The sequence below is a fragment of the Pimephales promelas genome, chromosome 4 (genome assembly GCF_988280905.1).
Source record: "Pimephales promelas chromosome 4, fPimPro1.hap1.1, whole genome shotgun sequence".
Taxonomy (NCBI): Eukaryota; Metazoa; Chordata; class Actinopteri; order Cypriniformes; family Leuciscidae; genus Pimephales; species Pimephales promelas.
This window is the reverse complement of record NC_142772.1, coordinates 43,070,415-43,094,977: the sequence shown is the minus strand read 5'-3', so window position 1 is coordinate 43,094,977 and position 24,563 is coordinate 43,070,415. Positions and strand designations below refer to the sequence as shown.

General features: G+C 38.2%; 1 protein-coding gene across 2 annotated transcripts; it reads right to left on the bottom strand.

Moving 5' to 3' along the window:
- Positions 1-1,654: 1,654 nt before the first annotated feature.
- On the bottom strand, positions 1,655-14,314 carry neff1 (neuronal intermediate filament family member 1). 2 transcript variants are annotated; one of them, XM_089130550.1, is made up of 5 exons: positions 14,203-14,314; positions 10,772-11,795; positions 8,445-8,762; positions 6,786-6,910; positions 1,655-6,696 (listed from the first exon to the last, which is right to left on the bottom strand). In XM_089130550.1, the coding sequence occupies exons 2-5, from the start codon at positions 11,516-11,518 to the stop codon at positions 6,222-6,224; spliced, it is 1,665 nt and encodes a 554-aa protein (XP_088986676.1). In that variant the 5' UTR covers positions 11,519-11,795; positions 14,203-14,314; the 3' UTR covers positions 1,655-6,221. The 2 variants fall into 2 exon arrangements, with proteins under 2 accessions (XP_088986676.1, XP_039515314.2); XM_039659380.2 differs by lacking the exon at positions 14,203-14,314 and having other exon boundaries at positions 10,772-11,806.
- Positions 14,315-24,563: the final 10,249 nt, after the last annotated feature.

Genomic DNA, 24,563 nt, shown 5'->3' with positions numbered 1-24,563 from the left:
ATTTCAAGTGAATCAATCAAAACTAACTTCAGCTGGAAAATAACATTATTTAAGAACCGCTATAAAACCAAACCCATCTCTGTTACTTTAAATTATATTAAGTTTATCATTGTAAAGCTGCTTTGAAACAATCTGCATTGTTAAAAGCGCTATATAAATGAGAATGACTTCACTTGACTAATTCCTATTTACACTTCCATTCAAAATTGTTGGGGTCAGTACGGTTTTGTAATGCTTTTGAGCAAAATCTATTTTACTCACCAAGGCTGCATTTTTTTTTTTTATCCAAAATACAGGAAATCTAATATGATGATTTGCTGCTCAAGAAACATTTCTTATTATTAGTAATGTAGAAAATCATTGTGTGGTTAAATGGGAACATTTGTTTCAGGATTTGATGAATGGAAAGTTCAAAAGCATTTAATTGAAAGAAATCTTTTAACATTATTACAAATGTCTTCATTGTCATCAATGTAAAACAAAAAATAAGTTCCCAAAAAGCTGATTGATTCCCAAAGAGCTGAGAGCATTACATTTTGGAGTTGTTCGGATTCGTCTAGCCGAGATCAGGAGATGTGCCGTCAGCAGAATGGTTATTTGCTAGATGCATAATTTATATGGTCTGTCTAGTCTCCCTCAGATGACATGCAGCAATAAAACTATGCATTTCGGTCAGACTAAAACCTTTTTAAAGTTTTCGAGACAAAACTCTCATTATGTTTTTACCAAAGCCTGTATTATTAGTATAACTCATGGTAGCCTTCTGAATTATTAACAGTTTTTATGTGTTTTTAGTTGTTGTTGGTTTGGTATGTTTGAGTTGCTGAATAGCCTAGGCTACTATTACACAGGAGCCTAAACTCACATTGTAGCTGAATTAAACAGTGTAGCTGACTTACGGATTCAGTTAAATCACTACTTTTTCGAAAGTAGTGAATCACTTCTTTTTCCGGAAAAAATCAATATACCTTTTTAAAAAAAGAATCGCTACTTTTCAGAAAAGTATCGCTGCCTTTTCCAAAAAGAATCAACGATTTAATAATAATAATAATGTAACAAATGTGTACCACTGTAACAAATGTTCAATTAGATTGTAATAAATGGATAATAACACTGTAATAAATGTATAATTACATTGTAATAAATTGTAATAAATGTAAAATACTAAACTTGAAATTAATTGCTACATTTCTCGAGAAGAATCACTACTTTTTTACTTCGGAAGTAAACAGTGTAGCTGACTTAGTTTATTTTTCAAACCACAACTTCAATGTGTGCTTCTTTTACAGATACATTTGACGATATCTTTTGCTTTTCTAATCCAAACAATGTCAAACCCGGTAATGCACTTACTCATGCCCGTATAGCAAGACACCTGTCAAGTTTGAAATCCATCGGACTAACGGTTCGAGAGATATTCCTGTAATTTATAGATAGATGTGTTCTTTGCACTAGGAAACTTATTCACGCTTCACTGCAATGTTCTTTGTGGAACCCAAAATGGTTCTTCCACCATCACTGTGAAAAAAGGTTCACTCTTGGAACCTTTAGTTTTAAGAGTATGTTCATGTATCAGTAAATCAAGTCTTTAAATAAAACAACCGTGTGCGTGTTGTGTTTTCTTGATATAACACGAGACAAAGAGGTCACATGGTACGTTTGGTTGATAAATGGCTTTATTTGGCTTTAAGGGGGACATCACTGTATCAGTTAGCAGCCATACAGTTAAAGTGTCAGCACTCCTGAACCATCTCTGAAACAGTGTCGTCGAGATGCACAAAACGTGAGGACTCTATTAAGCAGTTTAGATTCATGATTAAGGCATTTACGTACATTTTTACACACATCAAGCAAATCTATCCCACCCCCTCATATTGTCGAGCTCCAAGTGAATCAAGCCATGCAAATTGAAACTCCTCTTGATTTATTCATTTCATGAAGAATTGCAACAACTGTTTCTTTACATTTAATGGAAATCTTGCTCTTGGCTCCTCCCTCAGACCTACTATTTGGATTATTTTTACAACCCAAAGGTCGCTGCAAAAATGAGTCCAAACAGTAAACTCACTTTAACATCACTGTCACCACACTTTCCAGTGTAAGAAAACAAATCAGTTGAAAAATGGAAAATGCACCGTCATTTTCAGCCAGGACATTATCATTTCATGTAGCTCTATGTAAAACAATATATTACGCGCAATTCAAAATACGACTTTATAGACTTTTCTTAGAAAGTAATTCCTCATATATACAATTTAAGGACTCTTTGGAACGGTATTTTTCCGGAAGTGTGATCCAGTCTCATCGGGCAAGTCTTATTTAACAAACAACACATCCCAGACAGCAACACAGTGTTGGACCAGATCCGCGCCACATCAAGTACATGTGGATTCAAGATGTGGGCCGTATCTGGGCAACATGTAGCTGTCTTTTCAATCGCCATATATATATATATATATATATATATTGATCAAACTGTATAAAAAAAAATCAAGACCATTGATGGAAATAGTTCAAATCAAGAATCATGCGGGTGCATCTCCAGTCAGTCTTTGTCAAAGGGACACATTGAATCAAATACCCAATTTTGCTAAACACTAGCAAAACACTACTAACTACAACAGTATTCTGTGGGCAGGCATTTAACTCTTTATTTGCAGAAAGGTTTATGCACAAAACACGCATTTAAGACGCATTAACCAAAATACTGGATTCATTAGTTATATTTCCATCTATGATGTTGAATTTGTAATCATTTGTTAAAGATTTAGCAAAGTGCTGTTTGTTCTTTATAAGGTTATTTATTGTGACAAATGAAGATCAGATCGCATTTTAGAATCAATCCCGATGCTTTCTCACAGCTGTAAATAAATCTAAATTGATAAAACGCGACACCAACCCATAATGTCACAGAATCTGCGTCCTGTAATCATCGATCAAGCAGGCCTGCCTTGTGAAGGGTCATTGGAGGTGGTTGATATAGCTGTCTGAATGGGTTCTTGTAGTGGCTGTTTATCTCGAGTACTAACGTGAAGGTGAATAGCTCCTCTATGGCTGTAGTGTGACGGTCGTGACCCCTCTGCCCTTTCTATAGCCAGCCTGTCTTCTTTCCTGTGCTTCCTGAAGCCTGAAAGCTCTTCTGCAAAAACAAATCAACCCGACAACAAATGGCTGCGGGAGTGACCGCATCTTTCTTACCTAATCAATCTCTCTTTATTTTTTCCCCCTTTTGGAAAGTTGTGGAAACTCTCTCACAGATCGTTAATTTTGCTATTAGAGCAAATGGTAATACAAAAATTATATTTTTTTGTCACCTACCCTAGAAGTTTACCCAACTATCCGACTTCTGAGAACCCTGGAAATATGAAAAGGCTCCATTAATTGACTGAAATCAAATAATTGTATTACATTTTCGCTGTAACACAGTAAGTTTATTCTTAGCTAAAAACACTTACTTCTTTCAAAAATATATGTGCTCATTAATGTATTTTTACTTCGTTCAAGTAATAAAGTATTCTCGTGAGTGTATAATAAGCCATTGAAAATACATACGGGTAAGGGGTTCTAGTGTCGGTGGCCATGTTGCCCCTCTATCTTGAAAGTACATTAGCCAAAGAGGGACATACCCGTTAATTCAAGCTTCGCCTTTCGCGTTTACGTTTAAGTTAACACTCATGGACGAGGCCGAAATGGAAGCCATGTTAATCTTGGACTACATTGGCCACCGTGGGAGTTAAAACGAAATCGGAATTGAGAGGAACAGAAACTAATATTCACTGGATGGTCATATACCTTTTCACCGCTAGATGGCGGTAAAAATCACACAGTGTAGCTTTAAAGTTCTCTTAACTCCCGGGAACGTTACTTTTTTATTACTAATGTTCTCTGAATGTTCTGAAACATTTCAAAAACATTAGACGACAATCTAGAACGGTTTCAGAAAAAAAGTTTCAATGTATAAATAATGTTTTTGGCTAACATTATGAGAGCATTATTAAAGACCAGATAACTCTGACCAAACCTTCTACTAATGTTACTGAAAGAATGTTTGCTCTTTCTTTCCTTGACAGAGCTTTAGCCAAATTTCTGAGAACATTCTCTGTTCGCTACATTGGGAGGGGGCGCGTCTTCATTTTCATTATGCAATTTTTTTTCCTTTTGATTTCAGGGGAAACCTGGACATTTGTTCATGAAATGTATCTATTTGTGCACAGAAACACTAAAGGAAAGAGCTAAAGGGAGGAACCTCATCTAATTTCAGAGGGAAGACATGCCACAGATTAGAAAGAGAAAGTGGAAGAAAGACATCGAGAAAGAGAAAAGAAGACAGAGGAAGATTTACTTCAGAAACAGTGAGATCTGCTCCATTACAAATGAATCAATCAAGAGGAGGTCATTTTTGAACACAACAAGGAATAGAGGGATATTTAGCAGCAGTCGTCGTCTAAAGCGTCAGAATCTAAATTGCAGAAGGATTTTCCCACACTACAGTTGCACTCCTCTCTCCAAAATCTAAACATTGAAACCCTCCCCAAGCAATCCATAAATATTTGATCTTTAATCCCACCAAACATGATGAACTCCATGCCGCCACGTTTGCCGTGCTGTGACCATTGCAATTGCGGAAACCATGAAGGGATGGCCGGATGCATTCATTAAAGTTAAAAAATGATGCATGCTTTGCATGAGAAGGTGAATGAACATTCTTTACCCTATACGAGTGAACTTAATGAAATGAGCTTGGACAATTTCGTTCATGTGGGTATAGATGCCCTAATATCGCTGGAAAAAACAGGAGATGTGGCCTGTTCCTGTGCTTGGCTCATGACATACATTCAAGACTTGAGTGAAGCTCTATATAATGGATATGCTGTTGCTCTGTGAATAATTAGCTCTTCCAAAGTCCAAACTCACTTATTTTTTAAATCAAATAGCACCGAGAGGTTGGAACCAGTTCATTTTGCCTTGATGGCATCACCTTCCTTTGTGCTGTCCTGCATTACTAATGAACACCAGGTGTGAATGGGGTCTTGCCATCTGATCTGCACTTAAATTGCCATCTTGACACGAAAATGAACATTTTGTCATCATTTAATCTAATCTTTCTGTATTATTGTCACAAAGAATAGCTTAGACCAGGGGTGTCCAATCCTGCTCCTGGAGGGCCATTGCTCCAACCCAAATTAAACACACCTGAACCGAGCTAACCAAGGTCTTACTAAGCACACTAGAAACGTCCAGGCAGGTGTGTTGCAGTAAGTTGGAGCTAAACTCTCAAGGACTGAGTTTGAACAACCCAAGTAGCTTAGACTAAAGGCCATGTCCCAAATGGCACCTTTAACACTTGTGGAACACCCTTCTGAATCCTAAAATCCAAAGTGGTTATGCAGCAGCCATTGTAAGTCCACAAGACATAAAGTGCATATGAAGCACTCCATTTGGGACAGGGCCTAACAGTTCCTCTTTTCCATACAAAAGAAGTGCACAGTGCCCAAAAAGGTACACAGAAGGGTGCGATTCACACAGAACATTGTTTTTGCATTTAAAAACGTATGATGCAAGGGGAAAAGAAATACAAATCAAGGTTCGTTTAATTTGAGCAATGCGTTTTTAGGGCACTGCGTCATGCATTGTCCATCTAGTGCATGTTTACGTAAAACAATATGATGCAAAAACATATTCTGTGTGAATGGTGCCTAATAGTGGTCCATATGAGGTCACAAATCACTTTTTAGCGCACATTTGCACTTGGCTATTACATTACCAATCCTAACACGACCTCATGATTTCAAAGTTTTAGGATTTCTGTCATAAATAAACCATGTGACTTTTGAAGTCTTGGAATACAGAATTGCATGGACAATCTTTCTGACATTTTTATGGTGCTTTTTGGAAAGCTTGAAAGCATCCACTTCTGTTGTATGACAAATCGAAACTAAGAAATGACAACAAAAAGTGTCATTTTTGGGTGAACTACTGCAAATATACGCTCTGCATAGACCTTGTTGAATCTGTTTCTGTATAATAGTGCTATACGAAAACATCCGTTTGAGTGCTTTTGTTACCGACTCGATGCTTTCGCGCAGATATCCTGATGCATCAGCAGGTGAAATCAGCCATACGTTGTGAAATGAAAGTGAAGATGAGAAGATGAGGTGTGTTGGACATGATGGAGGGATGTGTCCAGACGGATGTGACGGAAGCAGTGATGATACGCAGCTTTACTTGCTCTTAACCGCGGCGGCCTTTTCGCCTTTGTTACTGTCCCCCTTTTCACTCTTGCTATCTGCCTTGCTATCGCTCTTCTTCTCCTTTTCCTTCTCTTTCTCCTTTTCTTTCTCTTTCTCCTTCTCGTTCTCCTTTGGACTCTTCTTTTCTTCCTTTTCCTTCTTCTCATCCTCCTTTTCCTTCTTTTCCTCCTCCTCTTCCTCCTCCTCCTCCTCATCATCGCCTCCTTCTTCCTGTTCTTCTCCTTCCTCGGCCTCCTCTGCTCCCTCCTCTCCTTCTTCCTTCTCCTCCTCCTCCTCCTCCTCTACCTGCTCTTCCTCCTCTTCCTCTTCCTCTGTCTCAGGTTTGGCTACGCTCCTCCTGTAGGAGCTCAGGGCATAAGTGCGGCTCGATGGATAAGAGTAGGCGGACTGCAGCATGGCTCCGCTCACAGAGCTCAGACGGCATTCCTCACCTTCCAGCAGCTTCCTGTTGGGAACGACCATATATGGATAAGGATGGAACATTTCTAAAAGTATCAACTTATGACATCATATGAAAATAGTTCTGAGTCTCACCTGTAGGCTGCGATCTCAATGTCCAGTGCCATCTTGACATTCAGCAGGTCCTGGTATTCCCGCAGGTGGCGGGACATCTCACCTTTTGTGCTCCGAAGAGCAGATTCCAGCTCCTGAATGGTGTCCTGTCACCACAAACAAGACATTTATGTCTCCATAAACTTTTCTGACACGAAATCTTACACAGCTGACGTTCTGGCAAGGTTCTCTAAAAGTCATGACCATGTTCGGTCGAAGGTCTTTAATAATGTTTTCTGAAATATATAAATATTTTAGTTGGACGTTTGACTGTTTTAAATGTTACTACACTCTAAGAATGCTGGGTTGATTTAACCCCATTTTGGGTAAAATATGGACAAAAATGTTAACCCAATTTACTGGGTTTGTCAATATTTGATCCAAATTTGGGTTGAAAAAACCCAGCATTTTTTTAAGAGTGTAATTGTTTCAGAATATTCAGAGAACATTAAAAGTACCTTTCCATTAACGTTTGCAAAATTATAAAATGGAAAGTTCCCTTAACATTCATATAACCAAGAATTGTTTTTGGACATTTTGAGTGTTCAGGGAACATTCAGTATTAATGTTTTCATAACTTGATGAGGATGTTAGCAAAATGTTCTAAAAAATACACTCTGAAAAACACTATAAAAAATGCAGGGTTGTTTTAATCCAATTTTGGGTCAAATATGGACAAACCCAGCTGTTGGGTTAAATTTATTAATTGCATTTTTTAATCCAAAATTTGGGTTTGTCCATATTTGACCCAAAATTGGGTAAAAACAACCCAGCATTTTTTTAGAGTGTATGCATTTCTTCTTGAAAAAAATTGTATCTTATCTCGCGGATTGGACAAAACATCTGATATGTTCAAATGAATATAACCTAGACCTGCCACTAGGATGTCATCGATGCAATAATCAAACTGCCATAATGCTGAGAAAAAGACAGAAATCCCTTACTGCACGTGACTGGAAAACTTTAAAGCACTCTCAGATACTAAAACCAGTTTTCATTTATTGTTTGTAATGTTCTTCTTAGTCTATTACATTATATTTGCTTGTATTTGTTGCTATATTTAGTCTTAACATATCCTTTTTTATATATATATTATTAATTTGTAATTTACTTGTAATTTAATAAAATGCACAAATAAATTTGATATTAATGTCAAGGAAAAATATATAAATCAAGAATCATTTTAGAATCGAAAAATTCCAGATCGAGAGGTGCTTAAAGATTCCCACAACTAGCAAAATATACATTAAAAAATGACTTTAAAAACAGTGGGGTCCAAAACGTTGAAAAACCTTTTTTAAATCTAAACCTAGAAACTTTTCAAATAAGTCACTAACCAAATAAGCAAATTTGTGGCGTTCATCATATGACTCCTTCCTTTGTAGACAGCTGCTCTTTGGATCATTCTAAAATCATGCTGGATTACATGATCATCAGGTTTTGTTCATGAGTGATTTGAGCTTTTTACAAATTTGGATAGAAGTATCTGCTAAATGAGTACATTTTAATGTAAACTCACTCAGTCTTATGTTCATTATGGAATTTATAATAGTTTTTAAATGAGATTATAAAAATGCAACTAGCAGCAGTTAGTGACTCGACTGTATATGTATAACTTGAATGTAAAAAGCATTGACTGACCTGCATCTCGCCGATCTCGTTGTTGTGGCGGTCCTCCATCTCTGCCAGCTGTCTCTCTAAGGACTCATTATGGGCTTTCAGGGACTCGATCTCCAGGGTGCGGGACTGCAGCTGCCGACGGTACTCGGACAGCTCATCTTTGGTCTGCTTCAGAGCGTCGTTGTTGCGCGCCGCCGCCTCCGTCACGCTGACGAACTTGGAGCGGTACCATTCCTCCGCCTGCTGCTGGTTCCGGGAAGACAGAGTCTCGTACTGGGCACGGATGTCCTTCAGGGCCACGGCAAGGTCAGGCTTACTGACGTCCATCTCGACAGACACCTGAGCATGGAATACAGTCAAGAAAATCATTGTAAATAGGTTTAATACAACTATTAACCCATTTTAAAAAAAGTTCAAAAAGATTTATATTTTAAATAATATAAAATCACAGCATCCTGTGATTTAGTCTGGTTTTCACATTAAGCAGCACAACTGTTTTTAACACAGTAGGAAATGTTTCTTGAGCATCTTAGAATGCTTTCTTAAGGATAATGTTACACAGGAATACATTTTTTAATGCATTATAATTGAAAACATCTATTTTAAATTGTAATGATATTTCAAAAATGACTCATTTTACTGTTGGTAAGCATAAACGTTTGAATAGTAGTTAATGATAGCCACAAATAGTCTTTAGTCTGTAAAATTGATTGGTGGAGGAAGTGTAATTTAGTTGCTGATTCATAATTGATTTTCTAATGAATAATTAATACCCTGAAACTGGCATTTGAGCCAAAAGGAGCGTAGCTATACATACAGATAATTTGGCATATATTTGTTGGCACAAATGAGACATTCTGTCCATATATAAAGAAAGTTGCTTAAATTTGTCAGAGAATACTTATAAATAAACAGTTTTACACTGAATGTAATCAATAAACCACTGTCCATCAGTTAGTGAAGTTATCATAAATGCAGTAGAGCTGATGCGGTGCTAATATTGGCCATTGCTGTTTAATTAGTGGTAATTAAGTTTTTTTTAGGGCCATTAGGCTGTGGGGTGGAGCACAGACTCAGGGGTTTTAATGCTCAAAGAAAGATGACACTGCCTGAACGCTTTCATAAGGATGCGATTCATCCAATGCACCATCAACACACATAGAACAGCAATCCATGCAGGATGAGCATCAGCTTACAGCAGTTACAGTCACAGTGTTGTTATTCTCAGGGTTATTAAATGAAATGTAATCTGTAGAGTAGAAATGCATGACTCTGACTCTGAGAGGGAGTCTAAAGTGATGCAGTCCCTCTCAAGGACGCTGCGCCGCAGGGGTCCCGTTGCACCCCCTCTGCAGCCACACCTAAAATCCTGCGCTACTCGTCTCTCTCCTCGTTGCCAGGAGGTTAGGAAGTTTAAAACAACCTTCTCTCAACCTTCTCTCCAGGGCTTCTCCTTGTCTTTGTGTGGGTAAATAGATGTTAAAGTTGCACGAGAGAAGGGATTGGCATTATAAAAGCACATTTTGACTGAGGTCCTGGTGCAGTGCAGCGTCAGATTCTCAGTCTGAGCTGCAGTGCTGTAAATTCTCCCAGACACACACCGCACTCAATGACACTGCACAGTCATGATACGCATGCCCACACTACGAGTTATTAATAAACATAGTATTTCAAAGCATTTATGGATACATGGTATTTCTAGGCTTTATCTGATTCATCTGATCTTATTTCTACCTTTAAAATGATTTTAATAGAGGTAAAGCTTTAGTCAGGTTAATTCACTCATGTTAAATTGTCTGTAAGCTAATCAAATATAATTCATTTAAATATTAAAGTACATGTTTGTTTCTGTGTTTATGTAGCAATTCTCAAACCCAAAGCATATGGAAAATTGGCTAAACCACAACTTGTTTCATTTGACTGGAAGTTAATAAAAATGCCATTCCCCAAAATATCTGCATCATTATGCCACTGCAAAACTATGATATGAGATATTAATGAACATTTCTGGGAACAGAATGTGTATGCTTTATATAATTGCACCTCACCAAATAAGCTCTTACACTGTAAATTGTACATTTAACACAAGCAGTTATTATGAAAATCACATTTCATATGTCATCTAAAGCATTTATGCAATATTTAGCTTAGCTGGAATTAAAACACACACATTTGCAACTATTGCATGTAGTTCCAATTGCTCATTAGCCACCAAACAAACAAAAAACAACTAATCCCAGGCTGGTCTCCAGTTGGCATCACACAAGCCTGACCAGCTAAAAGTGTCCAAACCCCCTCTAAAACCAGCCAACAGATCAAAATAAATATCATTCAGAACTTTTTCATACCTGGGTGGCCTGAATCGACGCCTGTAACTCCTGCAGTTCCTCCTCGTGCACTTTCCTGAGGAACGCGATCTCATCCAGCAGGGACTCAACTTTCTTCTCCAGCTCCAGGCGGGACAGCGTGGCGTCATCCACGTCCTTGCGGTATCCCTTCAGGCTGTTCTCGGCCTCCTCCCGCAGCCGGGTCTCCTCGTCCAGCTTCTCCTTGACGCGCTCCAGCGCCTCGTTCATCTGCACGCAATCCAGGTGCATCTGGCTCTTCTCGTGGGTCATCTCCTCGACGCGGCCGCGCAGCTCGCGGATCTCCTGCTCGTAGAGGTCGTGGAGGCGCGACGGCTCGTTGTGGCGCTGGCGCAGGAGCGCGACCTCCGCCTCCAGAACTTTGTTGTGCTGCTCGAGGTTGTGCACCTTCTCGATGAACGTCACGAAGCGGTCGTTCAGGCCCTGCAGCTGCTCCTTCTCGTTGGTGCGGATGATCTTCAGCTCGTTGGTGACGGCGGTGGTCTGCGTCAGGTCTACGGCGTCCGTCTGGTAGCCGACGCCGCGGCCGGATCCGAGTTTGGTCCGGTAACTGGAGGATGTGATGATGGGGGATGGAGAGCCGTAGGTGCGGTGGTGGTGGTGCTGCTGCTGCGGAGCGGAGCGGTAGCTCACCCGGGACGGGCTGCTGCCCACGGGGACGCGCCGTGGCGCATCTCCAAAAATCTTCCTGTATGAGCTGCTCGTGTACATGTCGCCGGAATAACTCATGCTGAAATGCTCAAGATCACAGACCGAGTGAGTGAAGTGTGTGGATGTGGGAAGACAGAGAAAGAGAGAAGGAGAGTGCCGGTCGGGTTGTCACACCGGCATCTTTTATAGACACAGACCGAGAGCATCATCTGACGCAGGGGCGGTGGTGGAGGGGGAAACCTGCCACCCTGAGCAAAAAGACAGAGTCCCAGGAGAGGGCTCATTCATTCCCTGCCTTTGCATTTGTGGCCACTCATCCCTTTTCACGCGATGGAGATTGTCATCATGCAGAGAACTGAGGATAAATAAAGGTCAAAAGATATAGGTAAAACATAACATAAATAATAAAAAACTACACATGGGGTTCCTCGGATGACCTCTGGAGAATCACCTTTTAAAAAAGCCAAAACTGAGCCTGAAAGTTCCTGCAATAAAGGCAGTGCGTTCCTCATAAATGAAGCTTTCAAAGCACTTGAAATATTGAAGTTTGAGACACTAATTTCTGGATTTCCAGAAAGTTCTGAGGAACAGAAACATTGCCTTGAGTTTATTTTGCAGTGCAGCTGAAATTGTTACTTTACTATATATCATAATAAGGATCTTTATAATATTCTTTGTTAAATTCAGTATAAGTAATGCGGAAACATTCAGGACAAATGTGGTGCAGTCAAACTGAGTGTTTTGCATGTGTTGCTGCATATATAGAAAATTAACTAGGCTATGTTTTAGGGCCATTCAAAATAATGTTTGAAAACAAAAATAAATAAATCAAGAAATAATTGTATTTCATGTCATGTGTGTAAGCAGAAGTGCTGCATGTGTGCATGGGATTGAAGCATGTTGCAGTGAGAGGGAGTGTCTGACTGTGTGTGTGTGTGTGTTGTAATGCGGGTGGCAGCCTGTACCTCTGCAGTGTCTGAATACTGAATGAGACACGGAGGTCTTACTCAGATGACCCTCCTTGATGCAGAATCCTGTGCAGACTCAAAGTCAGCTGGCAGTTTTCATTCATCTCAAACATAAAGTGCATCTAAGACATGTTAACAAAATGCATAGGAGTGCTGTTAAAGTCAGTATTCTTTAGGAAGCTGCATCCCATCACACTTTTTTTCTGATGAGTCATCAGTATTGGCTGTCGGTGAGCGGGGTGTGTGTGTGTGTGGTGGTGGTGGGGGGGGGGGATGGGGGGGATGGGGGGCTGTGTTTCGAGTGCAGGACTGTCGCACCACACAGACTTGGGTTGAGGCCAAAGGCAGGAGCCACACCTCAGGACGGGTTTAGCGTGATCACACCAGCAAACCCCTGGAGACCTCCTGCAGGTCTCGCTGTCTTCACTCAGCACTTTCTGAGGCTGATGTTTCGATTTTACAAGCAGAGAGAGAGAAAGAGACACGAAAAAGACCTGAGAATGAGCATTTTATCTGTTTAAGGATGACAGGCTCTAGACAACTGCAGTGAATCAGAAATTGGCCCAAAGTGGAATGTGCTAACCCACACACACATCCACGCACGCACACACACAGATATAGGGCTGTTTTCGACATCATCACATACTTAATACGAGTATCTACAGCTGCTTCTGTATTATTTCCATAGCAGGTCCACAGAAGTGGACCACGTTTAATTTGAATACAAGAGCATTTAAAACAGAGCTGAAATGTGCTGAAATGAATTAATATATGGTAACATGGGGGAAGATGCCCCCCTTAAAAGGTACAAAATTTAAGATTTTTGTAATAAAATATTCAAAAATCACCTGCACAGTGTGATATATTTCCTACAGTTGTATAGCCTACTTACAATATCCTAAAAGTTCCCAAAGATTTTTAATTTCAGAGATATTCCAATTTTACATTTAAAATTGGAATATTTATAATGGCTCATCCCTGGTCATTGTTGCCTGTCAATGACGCAATATCCATGATATTCCAGTCCGTTTTCATCCCAATGCGCCACATGGCACCCTTTAGCGTCAATATGAGCAAAGAACGTATAGTCAAGAAGTGAAAGAAAATAGATTGCAACACCTGCGCTCAGCAGCAGCTCTATGCATCCGCCATTTTGGGGTGAAAGCGACTTGGCAGTCATATATTATACATTATTTAGTCCAGTGCAGACGTCATTTTTAGGTCGAAATAATTAGGTGATTATTTTTAACTCACAACAGTTAGTGTTATAGCAGTTAAAAAGAAGTTGCTACTTAACCAGGCTTCCCCCCCCACATAACTTGAGACAAGTTCGAGGATTTAATTAATTATATTACTCTCCACATTAAGTGTGACAGGTAAGAATAAAGTGATATCAGTTCATTGAGTTATAATAATAACATTAGACCGTTTCCCAGGAGGTATACAAAAATAAGTTATCAATGAAATAAATTCAGCAAATAAATGAAATGTAAATGTTGGACAATAAATATATAACAGCAATCGCTTTACAGTAAACTGTTTTTTTGCAGTACTATCTTATATTAATGACCATTAAAGCAAGACTATGTAAACAAAAAACACAGCCACTGCCCAAAGTGGCAATTAAACTTATAGGATAACGAACACAGCGCATCAATGATGTTTGTAGCATGATCGAGAGGATTTAAACGTACGAAATATATTTCAGTCCAAGTGGAGCTGGTAACTAATAATAGTAGTAAATGTGTTAAGTTGCATACAATGGAAATACTCACTAATACAAGAAAAAACTACCTCAAAAAACTGTTCTGTGCTGTTGTCCTGTAACTCCAGTTGGAATTTTCACCCCAAAATGGCGGCCGCGCTACCGAAGCGCCACCTGGCTGTTACAAAAAAAAGCATCAGTTTCGCCTCTAGAAGGCGCCTCCTAGTGGTCTAACCCTAAGCCTTCCCCAGACCTAAACCACCCATACTCTGTGCGTGTCCAAATTCTGAGCTATGCTTCTACCTCAATTTGGATGGCTTCATCATGACAGGCGGTATGTCTGGCTTGCTCTGGGAAGAGTCCACTGACAGATGTAATGGGTGATCGATAGCATATGATTTATGACAACAAATAAAAATGACGATATGGAGATACAAGGTTTCTGCCCGACAGTGACATAATATAATTGTTTAAATATAATAACGTTCAATTTCAACCCTTATTTTTTTTTTTTACCTAACAATAGAATATGTCAATGGCAAGCTAGTTAATAGTAATGGATGTCAAGGTCATTGCTAATAGCCTAAACGTTCAAATAGTATATCCAGTTGTCTAACAAAATATCAAAAATATTTTCTGCGCCAAAAAACAAACAAAAAAGTCATTATTATGAGAAAGTCTGTCATTATTATGACTTACAGTAATATATATTTTTTTAAAAACGCATAAAAAATATATAGTCAAACTATATATAGGGCCTACTGTGTTTGACCCCCTTTCGCCTTCAGAACAGCCTTAATTCTATGTGGCAGTGACTCAACAAGGTGCTGAAAGCATTCTTTAGAAATGTTGGCCCACATTGATAGGATAACATCTTGCAGTTGATGGAGATTTGTGGGATGCACATCCAGGGCACGAAGCTCACGTTCCACCACATCCCAAAGATGCTCTAGTCTATTGGGTTGAGATCTGGTGACTGTGGGGGCCATTTTAGTACAGGGAACGCATTGTCATGTTCAAGAAACAAATTTGAAATGATTCGAGCTTTGTGACATGGTGGATTATAATAGCCATCAGAGAATGGGTACATGGTGTTTTTTTTCATTTAGGCATTTAAACGATGCCTAATTGGCACTAAGGGGCCTAAAGTGTGCCAAGTAAAAAAAAAAAAAACATTCCCCACACCATCCCGGGGAGTCATGGGAGAAAGTCATGTGGTCAGATGAGACCAAAATAGAATATTTTGGTCATCATTCCACTAACCGTGTTTGGAGGAAGAAGAATGATGAGTACCATCCCAAGAACACCATCCCTGCTGTGAAGCATGGGGGTGGTAGCATCATGCTTTGGTGGTGTTTTTCTGCACATGGGACAGGGCGACTGCACTATATTAAGGAGAAGATGACCGGGGCCATGTATTGCGAGATTTTGTCCTTCAGTTAGAACATTGAAGATGGGTCGAGGCTGGGTCTTGCAACATGACAATGATCCGAAGCACACAGCCAGGACAAGGAGTGGCTCTGTAAGAAGCATATCAAGGTTCTGGCGTGTCCTAGCCAGACTCCAGACCGAAACCCAATAGAGAATCTTTGGAGAGAGCTCAAGCTCCATGTTTCTCAGCGACAGCCCAGAAACCTGACTGATCTACAGAAGATCTGTGTGGAGGAGTGGGCCAATGTTCGGGGGAAACGTTTGACCTCTGTAATTGCAAACAAAAAAAGGCTACTGTAATCCAAATAATCCAAATATTAACATCGATTTTCTCAGGTGTTCAAATAGTTAAAAAAAACTCATACATTGTGATTTCTGGATTTTATTTTTTAGTCAGATTATGTCTCTCACAGTGGACATGTACTTACAATGGTAATTTTAGACCCCTCCATGATTTCTAAGTGGGAGAACGTGCAAAATAGTAGGGTGTTCAATACTATTATAATATTATAATACTATTTTCTTCACGATAGATAGATAGATAGATAGATAGATAGATAGATAGATAGATAGATAGATAGATAGATAGATAGATAGATAGATAGATAGATAGATAGATAGATAGATAGATAGATAGATAGATAGATAGATAGATACTGTAGATAGATACTATTTTTTATAAATCAACCACTAGAGGGCGTTATACACTGATGAAATTGGATAGGGTCCTGCTGATCTCTGCTCAACAGCGATGCATAAATAAAGGCTTCTCGTGTCATTTTCCGAGACAAATGTCAAAAAAACACTTATCGTATTCTGTTAAAGTACCTCTCTGACATTATGATGCAATATATTTGTTGCAAGAGTTTATTTACGCATAATTTGTCACAAAATATGATCTGAGGCTCATAAATATAATGGAATGGAATTTTCTGTAGGCCTGTCTTGAACTGCCTGTTGTTTGGGATCTATTATGTGAAACCCCATCCCACTGTTAATAAGCACAGAGACAAACATAGCTCACCTCAAAATGTTGACTAGGCCTACATAACCATGTTATCAGAAGTCCGACACACACACACACACACACACACACACACTAAAATAGAGACTTTGTGTCCAGGGAGGGAATTCCCTGTGTAAATCCTCTTAAAGATTAAAATAGAGGAGAAACACAACCAGCGTCTTGAAATAGATTATTGTAGAACAGGCTTAGAAGAAAATAAATAAAGTGATTGCCGTCTAACACTTTAAAGCCCTTTTCTGCCTTATTACGTTCAATTCAGGTCACGTGGGTGACTAGTTGTTGGTGTTTTTATATCGTCCATTTTCATTTTATTTTAGTTAAAGTTTTTAGTAATTTTGCTGTCACTTATTAGTTATTTTCTCTTTTTAATACGTCTATATAGGGTTTTATATGTTTTTTCAGCTTTAGTTTTATTTTCGTTAAAGTTAACCCAAATAACAATGAGAAATGTTACATTTGACAACTAAGTTATTTCGGTTTTAAATTTTATTTTAACATATATATTGCATCATAAATAATGTCAGAGAGGTACTTTAACAGAACACGATAAGTGTTTTTGACATTTCTCTCGGAAAATGAGACGAAGAGGAGGCTTTATTTATGCATCGCTGTTGAGCAGAGATCAGCAGGACCCTGTCCGATTTCATCAGTATATAACGCCCTCTAGTGGTTGATTTATAAAAATACTAACTATCATCTATCTATCTATCTATCTATCTATCTATCTATCTATCTATCTATCTATCTATCTATCTATCTATCTATCTATCTATCTATCTATCTATCTATCTATCTATCTATCTATCTATCTATCTATCTATCTATCTATCTATCTATCTATCTATCTATCTATCTGATGTTTGGATGAAACATGACATGGGCTTGCTTTCATGGGTTTCACACATTCAGTACAGCTGATTGCTCAAATGTGTGTGTGTGTGTGCTTGAGCGTCAGTAAAGCAGTGTGTTCACTCATCATCTCGCTGTGCTCTGTTCTGTTATCATATGCAGAGGGTGGATCTCTCTCTCTCTCTCTCTCTCTCTCTCTCGTTGCCAGTCCTCTAATCTCTCTCTCTCGCTCTCCTTCAGTTCTCTTCCCATGAGATCACATCCCACATCCAGCTCTCTGCTCTCCATCTGTCAGCTCACAGGCCGCTTGCGGCTTCGGCTTGAGCGTGAGTGTGGCCCACTCACGCTGACCGAACAACAGTTCACCATCATCTGACACTCTGCTAATAGTGAAGTGAAGGTATCAGCTCGCCTCTTTGAACATCAATGTGCTCCGGTGATGTAACGTCACACATTAATCTGCAATCATACACTACTATTGAATAATTTTTTTAAAGCATTGATTATTTTTAATCTATTCAGATTAATTTTTGTTTTTTCTAAACATTTTCACAACAGCACATTTATAAAGTAACGGTAGATTTATAAATGCTCTTCTGCTCACCGGGGCTGAATTTTGTTGGTCAAAATAGTAAAAACAGTAATTTTGTTTTAGTTTTCTATTGTAATATATTTTGAACTTAATTTATTCCTGTGATGGCGAAGCTGAATTTTCAGCATTATTAATTCAGTGTCACATGACCCTTCTGAAATAATTCTATAATGATTTGCAGATCAGTTGTTAAAAATTATTATTGGTGCTCAATTAATAATAATAGTTGTTATTATTATCAATGTTGGAACCTTTTTTATTTTGCTGTTTTACCTTTTTTATTTTTTTTAATACTCTAAATTAATATAGATATACTATTTATATTTTTGGATGCATTAGCATATCCTAACCATTTAAAAAAGCTCATATGCACACACGTTTCAGAATATTAGTTGAATTCTAATGCACAAAAAGACTGCTATGTTGTACGTTTAGACTACCAAAATAATAATAAAATAAAAAAAATGAAACAATTAAATATATAGTATAATATTCAAATAATAGTGTAGGCCTACTACTGAGAAACACTGGGGGTTGATTCCCTCAGAGGTATTCACATTTGGGCGTGTGTAAACCAGGACAGCGATGAGCTGTAGTGTGTGTGACGCGAAAGTCTCTGCGCATGGCTTGTGGATAAGCCGGTGGATTTTTAAAATCTAACAGCTGAGGGGTCAAACAGACTCTGACCCACACACACCAACACAAACAAACACACGCACACACGCAAACCCTCCCAGAGACAGCAGCACTAACGCAAAGTTCCCGTCAAAAAATATTGAGCCACAAAATGCTACTAATCCTCTATACTACCGCTGCACTCTTTCTAGTCGAGACTACAGTAAGTGCACTGCAAATAATTCATTAAATAAATACAGAAATCAATATCTTTGACTTGTTTTCCAGTAAACCATGCATAAAACAAGATAACTAAGCAAACGTATTACAATTAATAATTTAGCAGACGCTTTTATCCAGAGCATGTCACGTTTTAAGCTTAACCAAATATTAACTAAATACAGAAATATACTGTATAGACAGGTGAAAAAGTACACAATAATAAAATGAAAATACAGTTTTAAACACTACATGCAACAAACATTCCTTCAAAATGAAATTTATCTAATGCAATTTTACTTCTTTGGTAAATTTGAGTGCGGTCAAATCGATTAATCACGATTAATTGCATCTATCATAATTTTATTTATTTACGCGTGTTTGCGTGCATATATGTATTTATATATATATATATATATATATATAATATGTGTGTGTGCATTTATACATAGGCTACACATATATATACACAATCAAAAACTTTTATCTTAGATGTGATTAATCACGATTAATCAATTTGACAACACTAGTAAATTTGTAAATGTGAAGATATTATATACACAATTTTACTAGAAAACAATATCCAATAAAAATTTGCCTTTTCAGTTAAAGGGATACTCCAGCTTTTTTTGGAAATAGGCTAATTTTACAACTCCCCCAGAGTTAAACAGTTTTCGAATCCATTCAGCCGATTTTCTGATATTCAGAAGAATATCAGTAACCAGACAATTTCTGGTCTCATTGACTTTCATAATATATTTTTTCCTACTATAGGAGTCAATGAGACCAGAAACTGGTTACTGATATTCTTCTAAATATCAGAAAAACGGCTGAATGGATTCGAAAACGGTAAAACTCAACCGTTTAACTTTGGGGGAGTTGTAAAATGAGCCTATTTACAAAAAAAAAAAAAAAAGTGGAGTATCCCTTTAAGGCCAAAATGACATTTGGACATTTGTCACATCAGGATCTTTAGTGACAGTTCAACACAGTGGCCGAATGAACAGTCCTTCACTAAAGATGAGGAAAACCAAGCTTTTTCAGACGCCTTCTCTTCTTTGCTACACAATAGTGCTATTTTTACATTGCTCAGAAACAATAAGAGTGCTGAGGAAGGGGAGGGAAACAGGTCCATTATGGTGACCTTTAAGCATTATAGCTTTGCAGCCATAATCCAACTAGCCTGTCCAAACCCTGATAGCACTCATCTCTCTTTCTTCTTAGTCTGGTCTATCGCTTCCACTTCTGTGCTGTCTAAAAACGACACCTACCCTTCCCCCCTCCGCGCTTCCATCCTCCGTTCCCCTCTCTGATCTAGTTATTGAATGGCAGCTGAGATATTATCTGGCCATATTCAGGAACTCGACAGCATATAAGATGATCTGTGAGGCCAGAGAGCAAAATAGCCACTTATTCACATAACTGGCACATTTAATTCTTACAGAAATGTCAGTTTAGTCCTAAAGGCCATTTACAAACCAAGCACGATAACTATAAAGATAACCATAACTACATTTGCGTCCACACCAACAAACAATAACACGCTGTTTATGAGAAGCGCGCTCTCGTCTGCGGCTTTGAATGCTCGAGCTCTTTAAAGAGGAACGGATTCTGATTTGCGGTTCGTGGTTTTTATCGCTCATCAGCTGGAGAAAACCGCTCTGAAAGTGACAACTATATCTGTTCGAGTGTAATAGTTGTGGTGTGGATTGCTTTTCTTTTATATTTAGATACATTTTTAGAACTATCTTATACCATCAGTTGTTTTTATTGTCCTGTGGTGTGTGAACGGGCCTTTAGACCACTTGTCAAATCCTTAAGATCCCATAAATATCACAATATATTTGTGGCTTTTAGGCATGCATGCTTGCTTTTGATGTCATTTATATGATAGTGTACTCCAAAACAATTAGGTATATGCCTTTTTTAGGACCAAATGACTGATGAAATTTTTGATGAAACATCTTAGAAACCACCACCACATTGTAAAAAATATAAGATCACTAACTTATTGACAATATGCTTTTTCATTGCTTAAACTTATTTTGATACAAGATTCAACTATTTTTTTTTTTTGTCAGTTTAATGTAATTCAAGTTGAAATGACTTAAAGGAGAACTCCGGCGCAAAATCAACCTTTGGTCTAATAACACATTGGTACCTAATTGACCGTTCTCTGAGATTTGTTTTCATGATAATCGAATGTAAAGAGTTTTATCTCTAAAAACTGTTTAGCGTATACGCTAGTAATGGGGCATTTTTATAAGTAAAAAGAAATTGCTAGTTTATACCACTAACAAGGCTCAAAATAGCCCTACACTAACACAGTAACATAATGAGGGTCCATACATGCAAAACGAAGCATTGAGAACTGTGTAAGTGTACAGACCGTTTAATAAGAAGATACTTTATAAAGACCGTCCACTTCGCATATACAGACAGGAGCCATCTTTGGAAAACAGTCTCGATAAGTCGAACCACGAACGACATGCAAAGTGAGCTGAACTGTATGAATGGTGTTCGTGGTTCGACTTATCGAGACTGTTTTCCAAAGATGGCTGCGCCTGTATACACGAAGTGGACTGTCTTTATAAAATATCTTCTTATTAAACGGTCTGTACACTTACAAAGTCCTCAATGCTTTGTTTTGCATGTAGGGACCCTCATTATGTTACTGTGTTAGTGTGGGGCTATTTTGAGCTTTGTTAGTGGTATAAACTAGCGGTTTCTTTTTACTTATTAAATGCCCCCATTACTAGCGTTATATACTAAACCGTTTTTAGAGATAAAACTCTCGAACTTGCATTCGATTATCATGAAAACAAATCTCAGAGAACGGTCGACTAGGTACCGATGTTTTATTAGACCAAAGGTTCATTTTGTACTTAAAAATTTAAGGCAGTGACTTAAAAATAAGAAAACCTGCAAACATTGAAGCAACTGCAAGAAAATCAGGATTTGTTGGTGTGTCTTGCTTCAAAATTCATAGATTCAGTTAATAAAAATCATGGATACACAACAAACAGTAATATTATTTGATCAGAATGTGCTACCAAGGGAATACTAAGGTAAAGGGTTAGTGTTTGTTTCAGCAATTTTGTAGGCGTGATTGTGTGATTGACATGACCAATGAAATCTTTGAATTCGTCGTGGGTTTATACTGGTTTGGGGCATGTTTGTCTAGAGCTGATGTGCTGTTGGAGACTAACAACCATTTTTAGCTTGTATACTCAATATGTGTACTGTACTGTCGTTTTTTGTTTATTTTGCTTCGCTTCAGCTATGGTAAATAGACATCCACTCTTGCATTGGGTGTTTGTGCATTTGGGGGCGGAGCAATGAATTGAGGGGTGTGTTTAATTAAATTCACTGACATTCATTGAGGATGCTAAAGGATAACTTTCTCAAAAGTATTACAGATCTCCAAGACCATTGTCACCGAATCAATCACAACCACAAAATATACGTTTTTTTAAGGTGGTGTACAGAAACAAGCTCTCCAAATGTTCAGTTTTTATTTTTTTATTTTAAGTTCATTCCTTTTAACCACATATTTAGCAGTCAACATCAAAGTAGCCCAATTCTTAAAAAGTAACAGCATAGAAATGTCCATTTTTGATTGGATGTAAAACAGACATAAAACCTCTTTTGTTTAGCTTACAAGAGGCAGTATATGTTCAAGGATGTGTGTGTGTGTGTGTGTGTGTGTGTTTGTGTCTACAGTATGTATATTTGGAAAGGTGTGAAACACCTGAGACGCAGTCACGATAAGTGGGAATGACTGGCGATGGGTTCCTTTTAGCAATCAGTTTCTGATAACATCTATTGTTTTCATACATTTGTATGTCTTAAGGCTGTAGCCGTTTCGTACTCTAAGTACAGTACATATCCAATATATACAAATCAAAAGTTGTACATCTACCCCCCGCGTTGACATCATTAACTGTGACAAGCGCAGCACCGGGACAAAGTAAGGATTCATCATGTTAAAGCGGGAATTCACATCCGTGTGAGTGACAGCACCATATAGTCTTTCACGTAACATTCATAAGTGCAACACGTTAGCTATGTCCCGCCACCGGTGTTCACAGAAGACGGCGTATGAGAGGAGGAACGCAGACTCAGAAAGCCAGGGGATTGGGGAAAAAAGGTCGAACTACACAGAAAGCAGAGCCTACTTTTTTGGAGGTGGGTCGTGAGAAACTTCAAGACACCAAATTTGAACAAGACACAATCTTGAGAAGGAAGTTCACTTTTTTTAAACACTTGTAACAAATAAAAACAAGCATATCAATACAAAAGGCATACAGCCCAAAACCCCTTGTCCTCTCAAGGAGAAAAAAAAAGAATAAAAACCCTTTCTCTCTGTCTGTGGACAGTGACGTCACAAACTAGCAAACATGTATACACCACCTTCACCCCCTTCCAAAACACACGGTTGCTCTAATGCTCTCATGGCTACAACTCACACAAGTTTTATACTTTTTTTAATGCGTTTTATGTATTTTTTTGGAGGGATTTCATTTATGATTTTTAAAACTACCCAACAGCAGCATTCCATATGGAAAGAATGAACAATCCGGTTTGTTTAAATTCAGTTTTTGGCGCATCAGTCTAAAAATGATATATAAGATCTCACTTTGTGATGCAAAAGTAGATTTCAGTACATTCAAACATACAGATCCTTCACTAGGCTCCCTATACTCACTAGTGTTATAAGAAAACGCTCCTCCCAAGTCCCATCAGGCACGATAATAACATTACCCACAATGCCACCAACAAACTAACAAATACGACCCAATCATATTTTTTTTTAATGCAGTTTATATTACTTTTAATTTTTTTTTTTATCAAATCATTTTCATTTTTGTGTAGGAAAGAAAAAAACTAGGTTTTTTTGGCTCTGTGAGCACAGAGTTAGAATTTAGGACGTGTAAAATAGGTATATATTTATACGTATCTATATATATAGTGCAAATCAACTACACATTGAAACTAACGATAAGGAGAACCGAAGCAACTAAGGCAATCACTACTTAAATATATTCTCTCATATATATATATATTTTCTGTTTTAACATATAATGTAGATCAAATATAAATACTTTATCCATATACGTACATATAGGGTAGATATCTCTCTTTTTCTGTGAACTATATACACATCATGACTACATTTAGCTGAAATGGTAATAGCAGGGTAGCAGGAGTGAAACTGCAATGCAGTGCTGCAGTCGTTGACGAACACACACACATTCACACACCTCTTCCAATGATCCTGATGGTGCAGGAGCAGAAAGGGTCCGTCGCTCATACAGTAGGTAATCTGAAGCCTCAGACCTTTGTATAAGTGTCTGCAGTCCATGCAATAACGCAAAGCTCTGCTAAACCATGGAATGTGCTTCTAGAGTTGCCCTCTCACTTCTTGGGCTAAACAGTCGAGAGAAAAGAAAACGGACAAACATGAAGAAGATGCATCACACACACACACACACACAAAAAAAAAAACGCCACTGTCCTTAGAGAGAGAGGAAGAGATACCTGAGATCCAGACGTCAACCCTCTTCCCACCCCAGTTTCATAAACCCAACCCACAAACCCTTCGAAGAATCTCATGCTGCAAACGCTTCAGTCGTTTCGCCCCTTGGTTGTAGTAATAAAATTCAAGATGGCAGGTCAGGGGGGCATTTAAAGTATAGCATATGCTTAAAAAAAAA